The 18,785-nt window shown below is 46.6% G+C and overlaps 1 protein-coding gene and 1 pseudogene across 4 annotated transcripts in view; one reads left to right on the top strand and one right to left on the bottom strand.

Moving 5' to 3' along the window:
- Nucleotides 1-18,785, bottom strand: part of baz1a (bromodomain adjacent to zinc finger domain, 1A) — a 38,326-nt gene that overhangs the window by 7,209 nt on the left and 12,332 nt on the right. For all 4 annotated transcript variants that reach the window (XM_085440650.1, XM_085440649.1, XM_085440651.1 and 1 more), the window contains 14 exons: nt 17,869-18,007; nt 15,475-15,606; nt 14,487-14,807; nt 14,209-14,374; nt 13,179-13,286; nt 12,810-12,871; nt 12,629-12,726; nt 11,722-11,966; nt 11,419-11,603; nt 11,192-11,322; nt 10,973-11,115; nt 10,713-10,864; nt 10,461-10,532; nt 10,265-10,347 (listed from right to left, as the gene is read on the bottom strand). In XM_085440650.1, the coding sequence (XP_085296776.1) occupies nt 10,265-10,347; nt 10,461-10,532; nt 10,713-10,864; nt 10,973-11,115; nt 11,192-11,322; nt 11,419-11,603; nt 11,722-11,966; nt 12,629-12,726; nt 12,810-12,871; nt 13,179-13,286; nt 14,209-14,374; nt 14,487-14,807; nt 15,475-15,606; nt 17,869-18,007 (2,037 nt within the window). The remainder of the gene's footprint in view (nt 1-10,264; nt 10,348-10,460; nt 10,533-10,712; nt 10,865-10,972; nt 11,116-11,191; nt 11,323-11,418; nt 11,604-11,721; nt 11,967-12,628; nt 12,727-12,809; nt 12,872-13,178; nt 13,287-14,208; nt 14,375-14,486; nt 14,808-15,474; nt 15,607-17,868; nt 18,008-18,785) is intronic.
- On the top strand, nt 3,219-4,018 carry LOC146685341 (uncharacterized; annotated as a pseudogene).

The following is an 18,785-nucleotide window of genomic DNA, read 5'->3' on the forward strand; positions in this document are numbered from 1 at the left end:
CTGCAGCCTCGTCGTCTCGTCTCTCTACATACTGGACTGTCTGTAGCGGAGATGACAATAAAGTTTACTTTGACTTCAGCAGCGAGCAGGTGCACCGAGGGCTCTCGCGCTCACTTTTCGTGTACAGAATTTCGAAAAAACATCGGTGCAAATTATAAAGTTAGGTTATAAAGTCTGTATCATGATGTCTGGTGTTTTCGTGTTTGTTGTTTTGTTTTTATTTTGTTTTATTTTGCGAGTTGGTTATTAGCTGCTGCTCCAGCCAGAGAATCCCCCGCCGCCCCGCCCTCTCCTCTCTGTGTCGCAAACGGAGGGCGCCCTTACTCCCAGCAAATGGGCGATAGAAAACCGATCGGTGCCTGTGCCATTCCCAGTATGCGCTGGCTGACATCGGGGCAGCAGGAGTACATGCATTTTTTTTTTTTTGCCGATGTCCGTGATGCCGCCCCCCCCCCCCCCCCACCCCCCACCACGATACCGCCCGTATCTAAAACCGCTACTGGTAACATGTGAGTAACTCATCTTGGCTACAAAACCTCCCATTCGGTACAGCTTATGAGAAGTTCACGTATTTGGGTATTCAGCTTACAAAGTGCTATTCCTCGCTATTAAAATCTAACTTCTCTCCCTTAATATCTGAGCTCCAGTTGAGTATACAGTAAACACGCTCCCTCTATAATGGCATTAAGATGATAATTTTGCCAAAGTAGTTATATTCATTTCAAAATCTCCCGTTATTTCTTGCTAAATCACATTTACAAAATTGAGTTCACTCATCTTTACTTATGTGAAATTCATGGTTTTTAAAATGTTATTTCGCGTTATTTTGTAATCTTTTTTATTGTTACCTTGGGTTCACTGGGTCTTTTTCTCTGTGTTATGAACAAATCTTCTTTTTTTTGGGGTACTGGTTTAATTTTGTTGTATTTATCCGCAACACCTTAAAGGCCGGTCCATGAAAATATTGTTGGACATGAACTGGTCCGTGGCGCAAAAAAGGTTGGACAGTCCTGCTCTACATGGTTGTAACTGGAGCAGGAAGCTCGTCAGCCTATGTATGACAGCAATGTGGTGAAACATAGCACCATACGTATTCTTAAGCAGATTAAACTACACTTTAATTTGAAGTCTTTATCCTATCATATCTATTCTACATAACACATTTAGACTTTGGAAACAGGTAGGACAACCACTAATCAACACTGGGAGAGGGTCTTTGCCTCTTTCAAGCTACCAGGGAGAAACTTTTCCAGATACCTGCAGATAAGAGACTCTGTCAGGAAATGCGTACAGGGCTGTGAGAGTCTTAACAATTAATGTCTTGATAAAAGTCTGCAACTTCCACCTCGTAGGAAGAAATTACTTTCTTTGTCTAGCTTCGCTCGGTGTTTCACTATGGGAATCGCCTCGGCATGACCAACTACGGAATCTCCAATGCCACCATGTCTGTCTATGACAGACCTGTCGAGCCGTGCTCAGGGCTCCGCCCCCTCATTCTAACACGGCTGACCAGCTCCTCCTAACTCATTCTCGCTTTCTTCCCGTGACAAACTACTTTTAGCTCCCACAGCGCATCCAGGCTAACTTGATTAGCTGCTTAACAGTTTTCAGGCGTCCCGTGTAGGAGCACGTCGCCGAACGCAGTTTTTCCGGTTCCAGTTTGGATCGTGCTGAGTAAGTCCTTCGAAAGAAGTGTACTTAGAGTTGCACTGTGGAACAGCAATGCGTCAGGCGAGCTGTCCCAGCGGTTCCTGGTTTTAGTTAGCGAGGTAGCCGATGTTGTGTAACTCGGGCTAACGCGTTACGGCGAGCTGTTCGTTCAGTGTCCGGCTAGCATTAACTTGTTAGCAGGCCACGAACCACATTAGCGTCTCACTAGCATTAGCTTGTTAGTCGACCTAGGGTTCGGTTAGCATTAAGTTGCTAATGATATAGAGATTGACAGACCACATGACTTTCGCGCATTGCATGTCGGGAACTCGAGGCAAAAACAATCCAAGTACCGCATCAAATGCTGCACCGCAAAACGTTCATTCTCCGGTTCCAATACCTTGTTGCTTTTTCTTTGCCCCCCAAAAAGGTATGTACAAAGACAGACTTGATGAAAAGTCAAAGAAAAGATACGAGGAAAAAAATCAAAGGAGTGAAAGGGTTAGACCCTTACGAGCACACAGAGGGACAAAAGACGTTAGCGTGCTGCCCAACTTTCACCACGCTCAGATTTATAATTATACGGTTCTTGGAGTGAGTGCACACACTCATGAAGTTTAGTAACTTCAGGTCACTGCAACAAGCCCAGGTACAGTTTACCGACGGATGGGTACAGGACCTTGAAATTCACCGTGTAGAACGACAGACCATCGTACGTATCATAAGTTTACCAGTCTCACAAATTGTCTTCATAAATACACATTCGTTAACCGTTTATTAATAGGACCTTTGAGCTCAACGGTAATTAATTAGTAGTGGAAATAATTTCTGGTTCGTTACAGAAATGTAGCAGTAACAACAATATTGTATGCTGTAATCGTACTGGACAATTAGTGATACAAAAAACCTGTTTTATCCTGTGAATAAAAGTATATGTTTTTGTCAATGTACCATAATAACAGAAGCGAAACGCAATATTGTGTCAGGACAATTCACTATTTATGCACAATAAATAAAGGAGCATAGCACGACCATTTCTGTTCAGCAGACTGACCTTTGTGGAAATGCTTGGAGCAGACTAACCTGTGAGCTGGAGGGTTCTGGGACGTTATATTTGATCTTTGAATGGCTGCAATCCAGTTGCCTCTTTGTTACTTCGGAAACATGGCTCGAACAATTTCTCTTCAACGACGTAATCCGATAAAAACCGATCTCTTTACCCGTCGGCTTCCCGTGGCTGTCATGCGACCGGCTATTGCAGTTAATAATACAACAGCTTCTTGCCATTTTTGTGTTTCTTTTTATTGCTGTGTAACGGATTTTAATTGAAAGCCTGCGTGCGCTAGTACCTCTTGCCACGAGTTCCCAGAATCCTTTGCGGTTTTACCCCTGAATGACGTCACATTTTCAATCTCTATTGGCTAGAGGAGTGCAGCTAACGTGTCATGACGAGCTGACTCTCGCAGCGACTGGCTCGGATTTAACACCCGCTGCTAGTCCTAGCTACTTACGGGCTAACGTGTCGAAACGAGCCTGGTGTAGCCTAGTCTCACCCCTTTCCACTAACCATGTCTGCGGCTCCTACTCCTGCCAAAAGGTCGGAGCCGAAGGCCAAAGAGGCTGCATCCCGCCCGTGCCCCGTCAATGCCCCCATCTCGGGCAGGGACCCTCATCCAATGTGCATCATCTGTATGGGTGCCAAGCATGCTCAGGCTTCACTGGTGGCCCTCAGGGATGCCCACACTGTGCTTTGATGCCAGAGAAAGTCCTGGAAAGGAGGCTTAGAGTAGCAGTAACGAACAGTCAGGACCCCTGCCTGTTGGCCGCTACTGCTACGAGCAATATCCGTCATCCGCGAGCCTCCACAAGCTGGGCGGACATGATGGAAGAAGAGTACCTGCTCATGCCCCCATCGTTCGAGGACCTCCTCGATCAAAACGTGGGCGAGCCGGGTGGCGAGGACGCGGAGGGCAATGCCGACTCAGACCTCCTCGACCTGGTGGACATGGATGAGGAACAGGAGGATGACTCTACCTTTCCTCCCCAGCAGTCCAGGACACCGAGTGTGGCTGAAGTTGCATCCCCGGTGGACGGCAATTTGTACGAGGTCTGCAAACGGGCCAAGCTAGGCATCCCATGTCCAGCCGCCCAGGATGCCGAAGGGGCAGAACGCGACCTGTATGACGGCAAAAGGCTCCCTCCAGCCTTGCCGCCATCGAAGCAGCTTCTGCCAGCAGTCCCGGCCTGCATGAAAGAAATGAGTCGCTATTGGTCAAGCTCTTTTAAAAGCAAGCTTCTGACCAAGGGCTTCTCTAAGCTTGAGATCCAGGGGATGGGTGAACTGGGGCTGACCGAACCTTCACCCTAACCGCAGGGCAATCTCAGCTTCTTCTAGCATTTCTTTGCCCAACAAGATAGATCGCCTCACGGCATCTATTTATCAAAGGATGTACAAATATGCTGCACAGTCAGTTTGCTCGCTTAATGCAGTCACACTGCCATCAGCATATCAGGCAGAAATTCTGGAAGACATGGGCCGTCAGCTTGACTCGGGTTCCCAGAACCCAGTCCTCTGGGATGAAATCTGCGTGGTTAATGATCTTGCAGTCTCGGGTGAGAGAGCCTTGTGGCTAAACCTGTCAGGCCTAGGTGATGCTCAGAAGGCTGAGGTCATGGATGCAGCCTATGACCCAACTAAGGGTCTCTTTGGCCCAGCCCTGGAGAGAATGAGAGAAACAAGCACCCGCAGAAAGCAGGAGGGAGAAGCATTCAACCTCTGCTTACCCAGAAAACCTAACTCTCAGCCCCAGCAGGTGCCAAGAGCTGGCTTTGCCGCAACAGCAGCAGCTGTGAGAGGGAGACAGAGTGGGGTCAGAATGCAGAGAGGAGTAGGAGGCCAGCAGGGTGCCCACCAGGCCAAGGTAGAGAACCAAAGACCTTGGGGCAAGCATTCCTTTGCAGCAGCTGCTGCAAAGAACAAGCCGTCACACCCCAGAGAGGGGAAAAAGAAGTGGTCAGCCAAGCACACCTGCAGCATTCTGTGTCACCCCTCTCTTATCCCCCAAAGAGAAGGAAGGTGTTAGAAGGGGTAACCAAATCACTCCAAGGTTCAGGGTCTCTGGAAGTTTCCAGTTCACCAGGAGCACCCTCTCAGTCTCCTCCTCCAGTTCAGGGAGGACAGACTTGTGGACAAATGGCGCAGTGTCACCAAGCATTCCTTCTGTGTCACCAAGCACTGCCCAGAGTCACCAGACACTTCACTGTGGTTTGGGGGTAACAAAAGAAATAAAACGTGCATTTCTGCAGCCAGGCAGTTTGCCAAGGGCAGAATGTCCCCCCAGTTTCAAAAATAAAAACACAAGAAAGTCACTGCCATTTGTCTTTGTTCCCAGCGGGGGGAGCTCACGCTCTTCCCGAGGGGGAGACCTCAACTCCTTCCGGGAGACAGGGGTGACGTCACGCTACCGCTTCTTCAGAGGCCCGCTCGCAGCGCGACCGGAGCGGTGGCACGCATGCGCAGTTCATCCCTGGGTCTCGTCAACCATTTCCCATGGTTACAGACTACAGTTTGCGGTAAAACCACCGAGATTCGGCGGAGTGTTAGCTTCTGTGGCCAGTCGCGATTCAGCGAATGTGCTGGAGGAGGAAATATCCTCCCTGTTACACAAACAGGCGATCAGTGCGGTACCGAGCGAAGCAGCTCAGCAGGGCTTTTACTCCCGCTATTTCCTCATCCCGAAAAAGGACGGAACGTCACTCCATCCTATTCTGGATCTGCGTGTGTTAAACAAGCATTTGAGAAAGTACACGTTCAGAATGCTCACACACAAGACGCTTTGTCGCTCAATTCACACAGGCGATTGGTTTGTTACAATCGACCTATCAGACGCATTTTTTCACATCGCCATTTATCCTCCACACAGGAAATATCTCACGTTCGCTTATCAGAGCGTAGCGTACGAGTTTCAAACTATCCCATTCGGGCTATCCTTAGCCCCAAGGGTGTTCAGCAAATGTGTGGAGGCAGCGCTGCCTCCGTTAAGGAACGGCGGCATCAGAATTAGGGCTGCCACGATTTGTCGACTAGTCACGATTACGTCGACTATCAAAATCGTCGACGACTGATTTAATAGTCGACGCGTCGTTTGAAGCTTTGTAAGATCCCAAAAGACGCAGGAATAAGTAGCAGGATTTAAGAGTGTAATAACGGACTGAAACAGAAGATGGCAGCACTGCATGTACAAGGATGCCAGCTGCCGTTAAACCCCGAAGAAGAAGAAGAAGCAGCTGTGTCCCAGAAATCATAGCACGGCCCAGCTTAGTTTCCAACAATGGCGGCAGCTAGTTAGTTTTAATATTACTCTAATTATTCTTTCTGGGTCACAAAATAAACGTTGAACATATTTTCAGGCGAGAATGTAGCTGTGTAAACCTCAAATATCTGCTCAGTTTATCAAGACACCACATATTTTCAAAAGCGCTCCGACGTTTTCGGAGACGTCTGTTACCCACCAGCTCGATAGCTAGCCGGGGGCTAGGTCACTAGCGCGGTGAGAACACCGGACTCCCGGCAAATTGTTTTCTAACCCACCGCCGTCTTTCGCTACTCAGGTTAAATATATATGAGTCACTTAGATAAATTAAAAATGTTGTTGTTTGGCTTTTTTTTTTTTGTATTTTATTTGTTCCTGAGTAAATCGGTTTGTCTGAGATTAAAGTTATAGTTTTTACACAGCTGAATAAACGTCAAGCAGACAGCTGATTATCAGAAGTGTGAGATGCTCCAGAATTTACTCCGTTGTCCTGTTATATTTTAGATAGCAAGGAGTTCATTAAACTTCACCGAAACAATCTGCAAATTTCATTAAAATTTAATAAACTATCATCTTGTCTTTATTTTTAGTTAGCACCTTAAACACTTAAAGCTGTAAGCTAATGATAGTTATATAAGAGCAGATGCTGCTGGTGCAATAAGCTGTAGTTTTACGTCCAGTGGATGATGATCTGATTAGTCGACTAATCGCATAAATAATCGGTGACTAGTCGACTATCAAAATAATCGTTTGTGGCAGCCCTAATCAGAATATTCTTTTACATCGGCGATTATCTAATATGCTCACGATCGCACGAGCAGGCGATAAAAGACTCCGAGGTGGTAGCAAATCACCTACCACCTCGTGTGAATCACAATCAACCTGGAAAAGAGCCACTTGGAACCCGCACAGTTTACAGAGTATCTGGGGCTCAGAATAGACTCCATCTCTTATTGCACTTTCAGAGCGGAGGATCGCATCCTTCACTCACTGTCTTTCCCGTTTTCAGCTGGGGAAAGTCGTGCGGTTCCGACTCTGTCTGCGCCTCCTTGGCCTCATGGCCTCGGTGATATCGGTGGTACATTTGGGGCTGCTTATGATGAGAGACTTTCAGCGGTGGGTCGCTTCTCTGCAGCTGTGCCCTCGCCGACATCTCAGTCGTGGTGTAAAAATAACGCAGCCGTGTATCGCGGCTCTCCGGCCTTGGAGGAGCCCGACAGCTCTCGCTGGTACCTCTCGGGGGAGTATCATCCAGGGTGACGCTGACCACAGATGCATCCCTGTCAGGCTGGGGTGCGACTATGATGGGCAGAGCAGTGAATGGCGTTTGGTCACAGAGACTCACTCTGAATCACATAAATGTGCTGGAGCTCCGCGCGGTGCTCCTAGCCTTACGGCATTTTCTGCCGTATCTCCGGGGTCAACATGTTTTAGTGAAAACAGACAACTCCACTGTTGTTGCTTATATCAACCGCCAGGGCGTCACCCGTTCCCGGCAGCTACACAGGTTAGCCAGGGAAATAATTGTGTGGAGCAGCACTCGGCTCCTCTCCCTTCGGGCAACTCACGTGCCAGGAATTCTGAACAGGGGGGCGGACCTCCTGTCCAGAGGAAATCCACTGTTCGGAGAATGGAGGCTTCACCCACAGGTGATGGAGCAGATTTGGCAGAGATACGGCCGGGCTGCCGTAGATCTCTTCGCCTCGTGAGAAAACACACCGTGCCCTCTGTTTTTCTCCCTGTCAGACGCACACGCGCCACTGGGCGTGGATGCGCTGGCCCATCCTTGGCCAAAAACTCTGCTGTATGCTTTCCCTCCCCTCAGCCTGATCTCCCCAACACTGATCAGAGTGAGGGATCAGGGGCTGTCACTGATTTTGATAGCTCCACGGTGGCCATCCAAACACTGGATAGCAGAAATCATCCAGCTTCTGGTGGACGAGCCATGGCCACTCCCCATCCGCAGGGACCTTCTGCGGGGGGGAGATATACCATCCCTATCCAGACCAGGTTGCTCTCTGGGCCTGGCCCGTGAAAGGTGGAATTTGAAGGCAGCAGGCATGCCTCCGAAGGTTATTGAAACCATTCAGAATGCCAGAGCCTCCTCCACCCGTTCCATTTACAGCAGTAAATGGCGTGTTTTTGAAAAGTGGTGCCATGAAAAGCAGATTATCCCTTTTCAGTGTTCAGTGGTGGCGCTGTTGTGTTTTCTTCAAGACTTGCTGGACAAAAGGAAAGCTTTTTCCACCATAAAGGTCTATTTAGCAGCTATTTCAGCCTGCCACATGGGGTTTGGTGATAAACCTGCCGGGCAGCACCCCCTTGTATGTCGCTTCATGAGAGGGGTGCGTCGAACGCTCCCAGTTTCTAGACCACTGGTCCCTTTATGGGATCCGTCAGTCGTTTTAGACGCCCTCTCCCACCACCCCTTTGAGCCTATTGGGGCAGTGGGGTTGAAGTTTCTCTCTCTTAAAACCACTCTGCTGTTGGCTCTAACCACAGCCAAGCGAGTTAGTGAATTACAGGCTCTGTCTATTCACCCCTCTTGTCTACAGTTGGCCCCGGGACTCACTAAAGCACACCTGAGGTTCAACCCAGCCTTTGTCCCTAAAGTGTTGGAAACATCATACAGGTGCCCTACAGTAGAGCTCCTAGCTTTTCACCCCCCTCCATTCTCTTCCGAGAGGGAGCAGAGGCTGAACACTTTGTGCCCTGTCCGGGCCTTGGGGACTTATGTTGACAGAACAGCTGGATTCAGGAAGTTGGATCAGCTGTTTGTTTCCTGGGCCTCACCTCACAAGGGCAGGCCCGTATCACGCCAGAGGCTAGCTCATTGGATTGTAGAGGCCATAGCTCTGGCTTATAGCTGTAAGGGCTCGCAGGACCCCCCGGGACTCCAAGCTCACTCCACTAGGGGTGTGGCCACATCCTGGGCTTTGTTCAGAGGTGTATCAGTCCAGGATATTTGTGCGGCAGCAAGCTGGGCTACGCCGCACACGTTTGTCCGGTTTTATCGGCTGGATGTTGCACAGTCATCCCTGGCTCAGGCAGTGCTGGATTCTGGTGCCTCAGGTTCGACCTGAGATCCTGGAGTAGCACTGGAGAGTAGCTTCGGGAGCTGGCGCAATCCGGGAGTGGGCCATGTCTCCCATAGTGAAACACCGAGCGAAGTTAGAAAAAGAACGTTGGGTTACTTAACGTAATCCCTGGTTCTTTGATAACAGAGTGAGGTGTTTCACCAACACTTCCCTCCTTGCTTAGGCACGGAAAGAAATCTGCTTGGAATGAGTTAGGAGGAGCTGGTCGGCCGTGTTAGAATGAGGGGGCGGAGCCCTGAGCACGGCTCGACAGGTCTGTCATAGACAGACGTGGTGGCATTGGAGCTTCCGTAGTTGGTCACGCCGAGGCGATTCCCATAGTGAAACACCTCACTCTGTTATCAAAGAACCAGGGATTACGTTAAGTAACCCAACGTTCTTGCATCTATCAGAGCCTAATGTCAGTGAGCCCTGTGAACTCGTCCTTTAACTAAATGAGAAGAGGGATTAGGTATTACAATCACTGATATTCACTGGGAAAAGGTTTTGGAGAATATCCATAAATGCTCTTATGATGCAAGACAGTGCTTGACTCAATTCAATGCTCTACATCTACACTTTTAAAGAGGAAGGTTAATTTCCTCCTGTGAGAAATGCTCTCCAGCTGAAGAAACCTTTTTGTCCCAAGGGGCAGACATCTTTGATTCAATGTGTCAAATTCTTCCTGAGCTCTGATCCACTGACAACTATTCTGGGCATTTTTAATGATGCTGTGGGGATAGACAGTGCAAAGCCATGTTTTATATCCTACTGTATTATTTTTGCAAAGAAGCTTATTCTCACTCGTTGGAAGGAAAGAGACACAACTCCCTTAAAGCTCTGGCTTATGATGATGTTGCAAATGCATTACATCTGGATTGAACACAACATACTCTTAGTGACAGACTCTCCTCCTTCAGTAGAGTTTGGGTACCCAGCTCTACATTTCTGCAGCTGTAACCAGCAGGTAGTTTTTAGGCTTCTCATTAAGACAGACTAGCTGGACAGCTGGGACTGTGTGTGTGGGAGGCTGTTGTATCACATAGTGTTGCATAAAAAAAACAATTACTGATTCTGTAAATTCCACTCTGTCATACAAACATGTGAACAGCTCAATAAACATATCTGGGGTGGAAGAAGAACTTGCATGACCATAAACAGATTTTCATTAAGATAAAATAAACGCAGTGAACATAACTGAGATGGGATATGTAATAATCTGACCTGAGACAGGCTGGAGCAGGACTGCAGAGATTCCCTCCATCGCTCCAACACCGTTTTACTGACTCTACCACAGTCGCTGCCATCTGACACACACAGGTAAGACCACAGTGATTTTTATTTTTAAAATAGAAACCCGGCTCTACTGAGAAATGTAGAATATCAACCAGATGATAATATTATTAGAAGACAGTCATACCATCACTGGCTTGGTCCTCATCTTTCTTCTTTTTGTTCTTCATCTTATGGTCCTTCTTTGAGTCTTCATCAGCTGCAGATGTGAAAGAGGCAGTTGTTATGCGGTAAACATAAGTGGAAAGGTTTAGTACATTTAAACATGTAGCTCTAATAGTTTTGGTGCCACCAACATTTTGCCCTTTCCTGCTCTTCTGTCAGGCAGTCACCTTCACTCTCACACACCATTTACATGCGATCATGTAAAGAAACTCACCGAGCGGAGCTTTGAGGAAGCGTCTCTCGATGCCTTGCTCAATGTTGGTAAGAGCCTGAGCCAGGATTCGTACAGAGTTGCTGACCACCTGAGGAGTTCCACTGCCGCTGGACCCATACGCTGCAGAGCTGTCAGACTTCACCTCCTGAAGCCTGAAGAATAAGCAGCTGTTTACACCGCACACAGGAACGTTCAGCTTTGAACGCACGAAGACTGAAACCCTGATTTGGACACTGGATCATCATGGCCAAACTACGCACCTGTCTCTGGCTCTCAGGTGGGCAGAGTCCACCTCCATGGCCTCCACTCTTCCGTTCATCCCCGTGTTCTCTCTGCCATCAGAAGCGAGCAGCTCATAATTTCCAGCTTCTAACGCCAAGCGCCATACCGGTCTATCCATCACCTGAACATCAAAAGAGAGATGAGTCAGCTGTGGCTTAGGATACCCATCCTTTACCATCGTCAGCAGGAACTCTCACCTTCAGAGTTCCCAGAGTTCCCTGGTGGATCCGGTCCTCAATATCCAGCAGAAGCTCTCTGAGTCTCACCTCCATCATAGACTCAGCTGCAGCAGTGCATTCTGGGAGTGCCTGGGATGACTCTTGATCCTCTGGGTAAAGAAAAGGTGTGAGTGATTACTACCTGCATCTGAATAATATTTGTAGTCCTAATGTCCACCCATGTATTTAGGCTCAGGCTCTCTTACCTGTGTGCTCGTATTTGTTTCTGTCACAGCTCTTCAGCAGGTGCTGCAGCCTCTGTCTCTCCTGCAGCAGCGCCTCCTTCAGGCTGCTCTCTCGGTGACCTCGAGGATTCAGAGCCTCGATTAGATGATCAACCTCCTCCAGTGAACTGTAGAAGGACCACTGGTTGGACTGGTTGATTGGTGGGCTGCAGATGTGGAGCGGGGCGGGATTTGAGGCGGCACTTTTTAGTCACGTCACCATCAGAAAGCTGTGTTATGTGTGTAAAACTAACTGGTTCACTCCCAGTATAAAATGTTACCTACCCTGTACTAGCTGCTTTATCCTTGGCCATTTCCTCTCCTTTCTCCACCTTGGTGGTGCTTGTGTCCTGGTCAGGTTTTGGGCTAGGCTGCAGCATGTCCTCGGTCAGGCCGAAGTGGTCTGCCTCCACAAAAAGGGCGGAGGCTGAAGGGAACAGCCAGTATCGGCGATACAGACGATCTCTACCCAAAGGCAACAGGCAGGTGCAGGCTGCAGCTTTCTGGATGCGTTCTTGCAGCTCTCTGACCTGCAGTGACGACAGAGCTGGATCAAACTGAATTCTTCTGCTTTTTAGGCTTTTGTCATTCTCACTAAGAAAGTTGGCTGAAGAAGACGCCACGAAAAACAAAAAGTGCTTTATGAATACAGACATGTTCACACACACACACACACACACACACACACGCCTCAGTACCATTCAGTATTTATTATTTACTGTTGTGTGGTTGTTGCCATGGTTTCCCTGCTGTGTTGTTTTCTTTCTGCTTGTTGAAGCAGATTTTCAGTCTTTTCCCTCTTCTCCTCTTTCCTGTGCCCCGGTTGTGTTTGTTCTGATTGTAATAACTTAAAATAAAAATAATAATAAAGACTGAATAACCTAAGACAATCAAGTGGAACGGTAAATCATCCACTTATAATTCTGATTGCTACAGGGGGAAAAAACGCTGGTTTTAAAAGCAGTTTCAAACGCCTGGACTTTGGCAGAAGGCTTTAATTAAAAGCCCGTTCAGATCAGACGACAACAAGAACTAGGATGTTCAAAGAACACTGAAGTGTTGGTGACTGATATAGCTGCTGTATGACGGTGCTGTGCGTACATGCTCTCTCTTTGTATCGATGACAGTGTGAACAGCAGAACTGTTCCCGACTCCCTGACAGAGAGACTAATAACCAGCGTCTGTTTCTGACCTTCTCCTGCTCTCTCTCCAGCTCCTCTGCCGTCAGGCTGGTGGGAGGTTTCAGGTCAGACGCCGTCTGCTGCTGCTGTTCTTTCTGGTTTCCTTTGGCTGGAAGACAGAACAAACACATCTGACTTCAGACATTCACAAACGTTATCGTTCTTCCTGCTTCTTCTTGTTGTCTTTTTCACCTTTCATTATCTTGCTGCTCTGCTCCTCTTCATTTCCAGTGTGATGTTCTGTACACGAGTCACTGCAGAACAAATACAAGAACGTTCTGATATCTGTCAGAGACTCAATGAAAACCAGTAGGAAGGCAAATAAAATCAAAGATTTTATAATATTGACCTAAGTATTGCTAACACGACTGATGGAGTGTCATACACTCGTGGTAAAGATGCCCTTTTACTTGGTTTTTACCAAGACTGTAACCGACATGTGAAAGCCAGCTGTTTATCTTAAGTCTGAACGTTTCAGGCAGAATAAAATGACTTTGCACTTCCCAGTTATTGAAGGAGGCAGTTCACTAAAGTTACGAATGTCTGCAGTTCCCTGCGTACCCATTGGTCTGAAGTCGTCCCTTGAGCTCCTGTTCCTTCATCTTCTCCTCTTTCGCCCTCATCCTCTGCTCCTGCTCTCTCATCTTCTCCTCCTTACGGAGACGAACCCTGGAAGTACACAGCAGGTTAAACCGGTCATGTTCAAGCTTTGACTTTTGTATATACGGTCATGTGTCCCTGCATGTCTGCATTGTGAGCACACTATATAGGAGTACCTTTGTACATCCTTCTCATTACATACGGGTTCTTTTAACTATTGTACATGATGTATAATGTTTTTGAAGGCTCAAAGTGGTTTGTTATTTTTTTGCCACAGTTGACAATGTAACAAATTACATTAACTTATGCACTGCATTGCTTTTAATGTGCTCCCGATCTGCTGATCTCCTTCTTTTTGGCGGCTCCATATTGTGCTTACATCTCTGTGCAAGCTCGTGACGACCCTCCGAATGTGTCTTTTCAACAGCTCGAATCATTTCAGAGAAATGGGACCTCGTTTATCTTTGGTCTCGTGATGTGAACAGCCCTTAACGTGAGCTCTATTTGGACACGCCGCCCTTGCTCAACTCATGGCTTCAGTGTCAGATGTCCTCAATAGGCCACATGAAAGGATGAGGCAAGGTCACACAGTGGTTTGACCCCAAACCTCTAGTGGCCACTCTTTTTTTCACACCTTGGCTCATGTGATGAGGCAGATGATCAATGGGTCAACGACCCTCGAGGGGGTTTTAATGCCTGGGACTCTCCACCGTTTGAAAGAGGTGAAACGTTTTCATGACAGAAAAAACAAAACTACAAAATTTGACAGGGTTTCACAGGCGGGTGGTTATTTGTCCTCATCTGTAGGACAGACTATGAAGGAACTGGGTCCCGTAAACACTGCAGCACAGAAGCCTGAACCAGTCTATTAACCAGTTCTGGTGACTGAACATTGATTTCAATATTGACAAATCTACACTGCCCGATAGATGACCTTCACTCTTCAGCCGAGTTGTGTGTATTTGTTGGGTGCCCGCCCGTGTGCATATACCTATGTGCAGCCTCCTCCCTCTCCCTACGGTGCTGCTCAGCTCTAATCTCCCTCAGTTCGTGCCTCGCCGCTCGCTGCTCCTCCACACAGTCTTCAATCAAGTCTCTGCTGGACGCCAATGTCAGCACCTTCCCCACCAAAGCCTGCAGGATCCTCAGCTTTTCCCCTGTAGACAGCAATGCTGACTGATGAAACGTGCACACAGCACTATCACTGTATCATTATCTGATCTGTTACATATTCGCTGACTCTTGAACACAAAGCAGATGGTATCTGACCTGGGGTGAGGTCATACACTGCCGTGGATGACAGCTTCTTCAGCAGCGCTGGATCTGCCAGTCGCAGCTCCACACAAGGGTCGTCCATTACGGTGAACCCGCCTTGCTTCTGGTAGCGGAACTTTGCATTCCCGTGGTTACAGTCAGCACCAGATGCCAAAATGTGCAGGCGCAGGATTTCAGACAGCGTGCAGCTGTCTAGGTCGAGCTGCTTCAGACTGCAGCCCTGATGCAGCTGAGGCCAAGCTGCAGCCAATGAGGCGATAGCACTCAGAGCCGAACACGTGGGGTCAGAATCGTCATCCAGAGCGTCTGTCAGGTCTGAAGGCACATGCATAGTAAGAACAAAAGACACATGACACAGACTGTGCACACATGCATAGAACTGAACAGGACCGCTGAAAAGTCTCACCATTCAAAAACGTGAAAAGTGTGCATGTTCCTCAAGTGCAAAATTTAATAAAAGGGAGGAAAATTTTAAATTTCCCCTTTTCTGTTTCACATCCTGACTGAATCGACCAATTACAGACAATAAAACTCAACACAGCTTAACAGTTGGGAAGTTTTCGGGGGCTCACATTCTTCCCCTCTTTTAAGTGTGGAGAGAATTTTGCTGTGATGCAAATGTTTACGATACGATCGGCATGTGTAACACATTTTCAAATGTAAAACTATTTCCATACATATGCCCAAACCTGAAGAAATATCGATCATTTACACACATTTAAGTTCAGCTTCATGAATCTGATCATTTTCTCTTTCAAACACCTGTCTGTGTGTACAAGTGTCCACTTTATTTACAGTAAACAAACAAACACAGGTACACAGTGGAAGGCCCGGTGTCCCCATGTTACACTGGGACTTGAACACAGCTCATAGAGAAAATGATCAGATTCAGATACTGGGACAGCTTGTGGGTGTAAGGTTTTTCTTGTGTTTGTCAGTTTCCTGTAGTGTACTGCTAACAAAGACAGCAAGTGTGTCTGACCTTCAACCTGGTCTGCAGCTACCTCTTCCTGCTCCTCATCTAGAGCCTGAAAGATGGCTGTCAGGAAGAAAAACAGCAGCTCACACAGAGGACCCTCAGGATCAGAACCCACCAGAGCCTCCTCCAGAACCTCTGTAAGGAGACAGCAGTCAAACATCGCAGTCAGAAAACTGGAAAACTGAACAATAAAGGTCCTGCATCTCTGTACGTTAGAACTAACTCAGTGTTTCACTTTGATATAGGTATTTGAAATCAAAGTCCCTTCTACCAATGACTGAGTAACAAAACTGTAGAAGTTCTAAATAAGTTAAAGAAAAGAATTTGTCTGTTCTGCAAAAAGTCTGATGGACTTTACATAGAAGAAAAGAAAATGAAAGAAAAGGCAGCAGATTATAAATGGCCTGTATTTGTATAGCACTTTACTAGTCCCTAAGGACCCCAAAGCACTTTACACATCCAGTCATCCACACACTGGTGATGGCAGCTACATTGTAACCACAGCCACCCTGGGGCGCACTGACAGAGGCGAGGCTGCCGGACACTGGCGCCACCGGGCCCTCTGACCACCACCAGCAGGCAACGGGTGAAGTGTCTATAATTAGAACCTCCTTTATCTACATATCACTTTAGCCACAAAACAGCCCAGCATCACACGTAACCAGTCTGGGAGCAGAGTACAGACGAGGACACACTGGAAATGTTGTTAAACAGAACAGTAACACAGATTTTAGAAACATTCGTTTTAGTTGGGTTGGTTATTGTACTTTGAACATAGAAACAATAACATTTCACTGAAACTGAAAACTACCAGAATCAAAACGATTAGCCCACTGATGGCGACGAGCATCCTTGTTGCTGGATAACAGATGCAGCATGTTCAGCTCACAGGATTTCAAAGGAGGCATTTCTTTACCAGAAGCGATGTATGTACTGTCACCTCTGAAGACAAAGCAATGACCCAGACCCAGTTTTGCCGCTGAAAGCTGAAGGTTTTCTCCTGTCGTCATGATTCCCCCCACCTTGACTAGATGTATATCAATTTCCTGCTTTGTGAGCGACTCTTAAATCCAGCCTGATTAGGATGTTTTTGATATGCTGCTTTCCAAATAACAGGTCAAACCCCTGTCAGAGTTTCTGTACTTTGGGTAAATTGGGGGATAACCCCTAAGTTTAAGCTTTGAGCATTACCAAGTTAAAACCAGTGTTGGTCAAGTTACTTGAAAAAAGTAATCAGTAATTAATTACTGATTACTTCCCCAAAAAAATAATCCCGTTACTTAACTGATTACTCATTTTCAAAAGTAATTAATTACTTAGTTACTTTTTAATAACACGATTTACAACCTGAATAGGTGATAAAGCGATAGATCTCTCAGCCCAATTCTACTTTTTCTACATAATCCATCATACAAAATGTAATCAAATGGAAAAGTCTCTTTTTAAAACTTGTTTTATTAGTTTTAATCTTTTAACTTTATGCATCAAGCAAAAATTTAATTATCTGCAACATTCTCTGACTGGAAGAAATTAGTTTAACATTTAAACTTATTTTCTGCACATTCCAGCACATAAAATAATATTTTTTGTGTTTACACTCAGTCTTTCAAATAGATGCAAGTAAAACACAGCAGAAAATAAATAAAGTCACAGACTCAGCGGTCCTGTTGGATCTATTTTCACCTGTAAAGCAGGAGTGGGGTAGGCGGAGGGTTACCCTGGTGCAGGTGTGCCGCAGCGGTCAGTGGAAGAATCCGCGAGTTTCTCTGTGAGTTTCCCATCACGTCGTAGCTACTCGGTGCTTGTTGGAAGTTTAGGGGTTTTTTCGCTGTAAAAAGTTTTCTTCCCACGCACAGCGGACACTAATGTTTTTGTCACTTTTTATGGAATCAAACTCAAAGTAAGGTCAGTACTTCCACGCTTTAAACGCTGCACGCTCATACTCTCTCTGCACTCGATATATGATCCATTGTTGATCTGCACACAGCTGCTGTCACCAACGTCGCACTCGCTTACGTCACTGTCGTGAGACATTCTCGCAAAAAATCACGGTTTTAGTAACGCAGTAACGCAGAGTTCCTACGGGAAAGTAACGGTAATCTAATTACCGTTTTTGCAATAGTAATCCCTTACTTTACTCGTTACCTGAAAAAGTAATCTGATTACAGTAGCGTTACTGCCCATCTCTGGTTAAAACACAATAAAAAGGACAGTTTTTCAGGAATCTTGTATTTTTAAATGGTGTGCATATAGAAATAATTTATTCTTTATAAAGAAATCTAGCATGTTTAGAAATGCTATGTAGAAAATTCATGGCTCTGCTGAAGCATTTGTGAACCTTTCACTGGAAGAATAATTCTGCCATCAACTGCAAAGAGCATGTAGAAGTATTCTCACCCAGAGAGACCCCATCAGGGAACTCATCCTTCAGGTCAAAGGCCTCACCAAAGGCCTGCAGGAACTCCAGAACCATCAGAGCATCTCCAAAGAGCTCTGCTGGAAGCCGGGTTTTCACTGGAATTGGCCTTGGCAGCTCCTGGTGGGAGAAGCAAAAGAGGAACACATTCAGTAAAATTATAAATCACGTCAGCAGTAATGACACCCGTGACACGGCTATGTCAATCAGAGGTCGTTAAAATCAATCAGTGTGTAACTTTGCCAAAACAATGTGGGACTCTGGTCTTCTCTGGTCCCCTCCCCAATTAGACCAGGAGTCACATGTTTAGTCACATGTTCTCCTTAAATTGCTGTCTGTCTAGGTGGTGTCCAAAAAACCATGTGGGCTTTATAGATAAAGCATTATGGCCCCGCCCCTCAATGAGCCTGGTTCTGGTTTCTTCCTGTTAAAAGGGAGTTTTTCCTTCCCACTGTCACCAGGTGCTTGTTCATAAGGAGTCTTGTGATTGTTGGGTTCTGTATGTATTATTGTAGGGTCTGCCTTACAATATAAAGCACCTTGAGGTGACTGTTGTTATGATTTGGCGCTGCAGAAATAAAACTGAACTGACTCAGTGTTTACAAAATGAAACAACTGAAACTTGATTAATGCTTCTGTAGCAGTGACCTATACTGACTTCAGTGCCACGTCACCACAGACAGGAGGGCACAGACTACAACAGACACCGTCCTCTGATTTACATTAGACCAAGCTCCTTCTAAAAGCTTGTCTCATGGCTCCTCAGACAACAACAGGCACTACTGAGTCACTCTCTCATGTAAAGATGACAGTGCATGGATAAATGCAGGCATATGCCGTCAGTGAGGAACAGTGTAACACAAAACAATGAGGAAGTGAAAGTTTCCTCATCCCGAGT

Source organism: Copadichromis virginalis, linkage group LG19 (genome assembly GCF_057382275.1).
Source record: "Copadichromis virginalis isolate Kocher_CV1m ecotype Utaka linkage group LG19, C_Virginalis_male_GT1.1, whole genome shotgun sequence".
Taxonomy (NCBI): Eukaryota; Metazoa; Chordata; class Actinopteri; order Cichliformes; family Cichlidae; genus Copadichromis; species Copadichromis virginalis.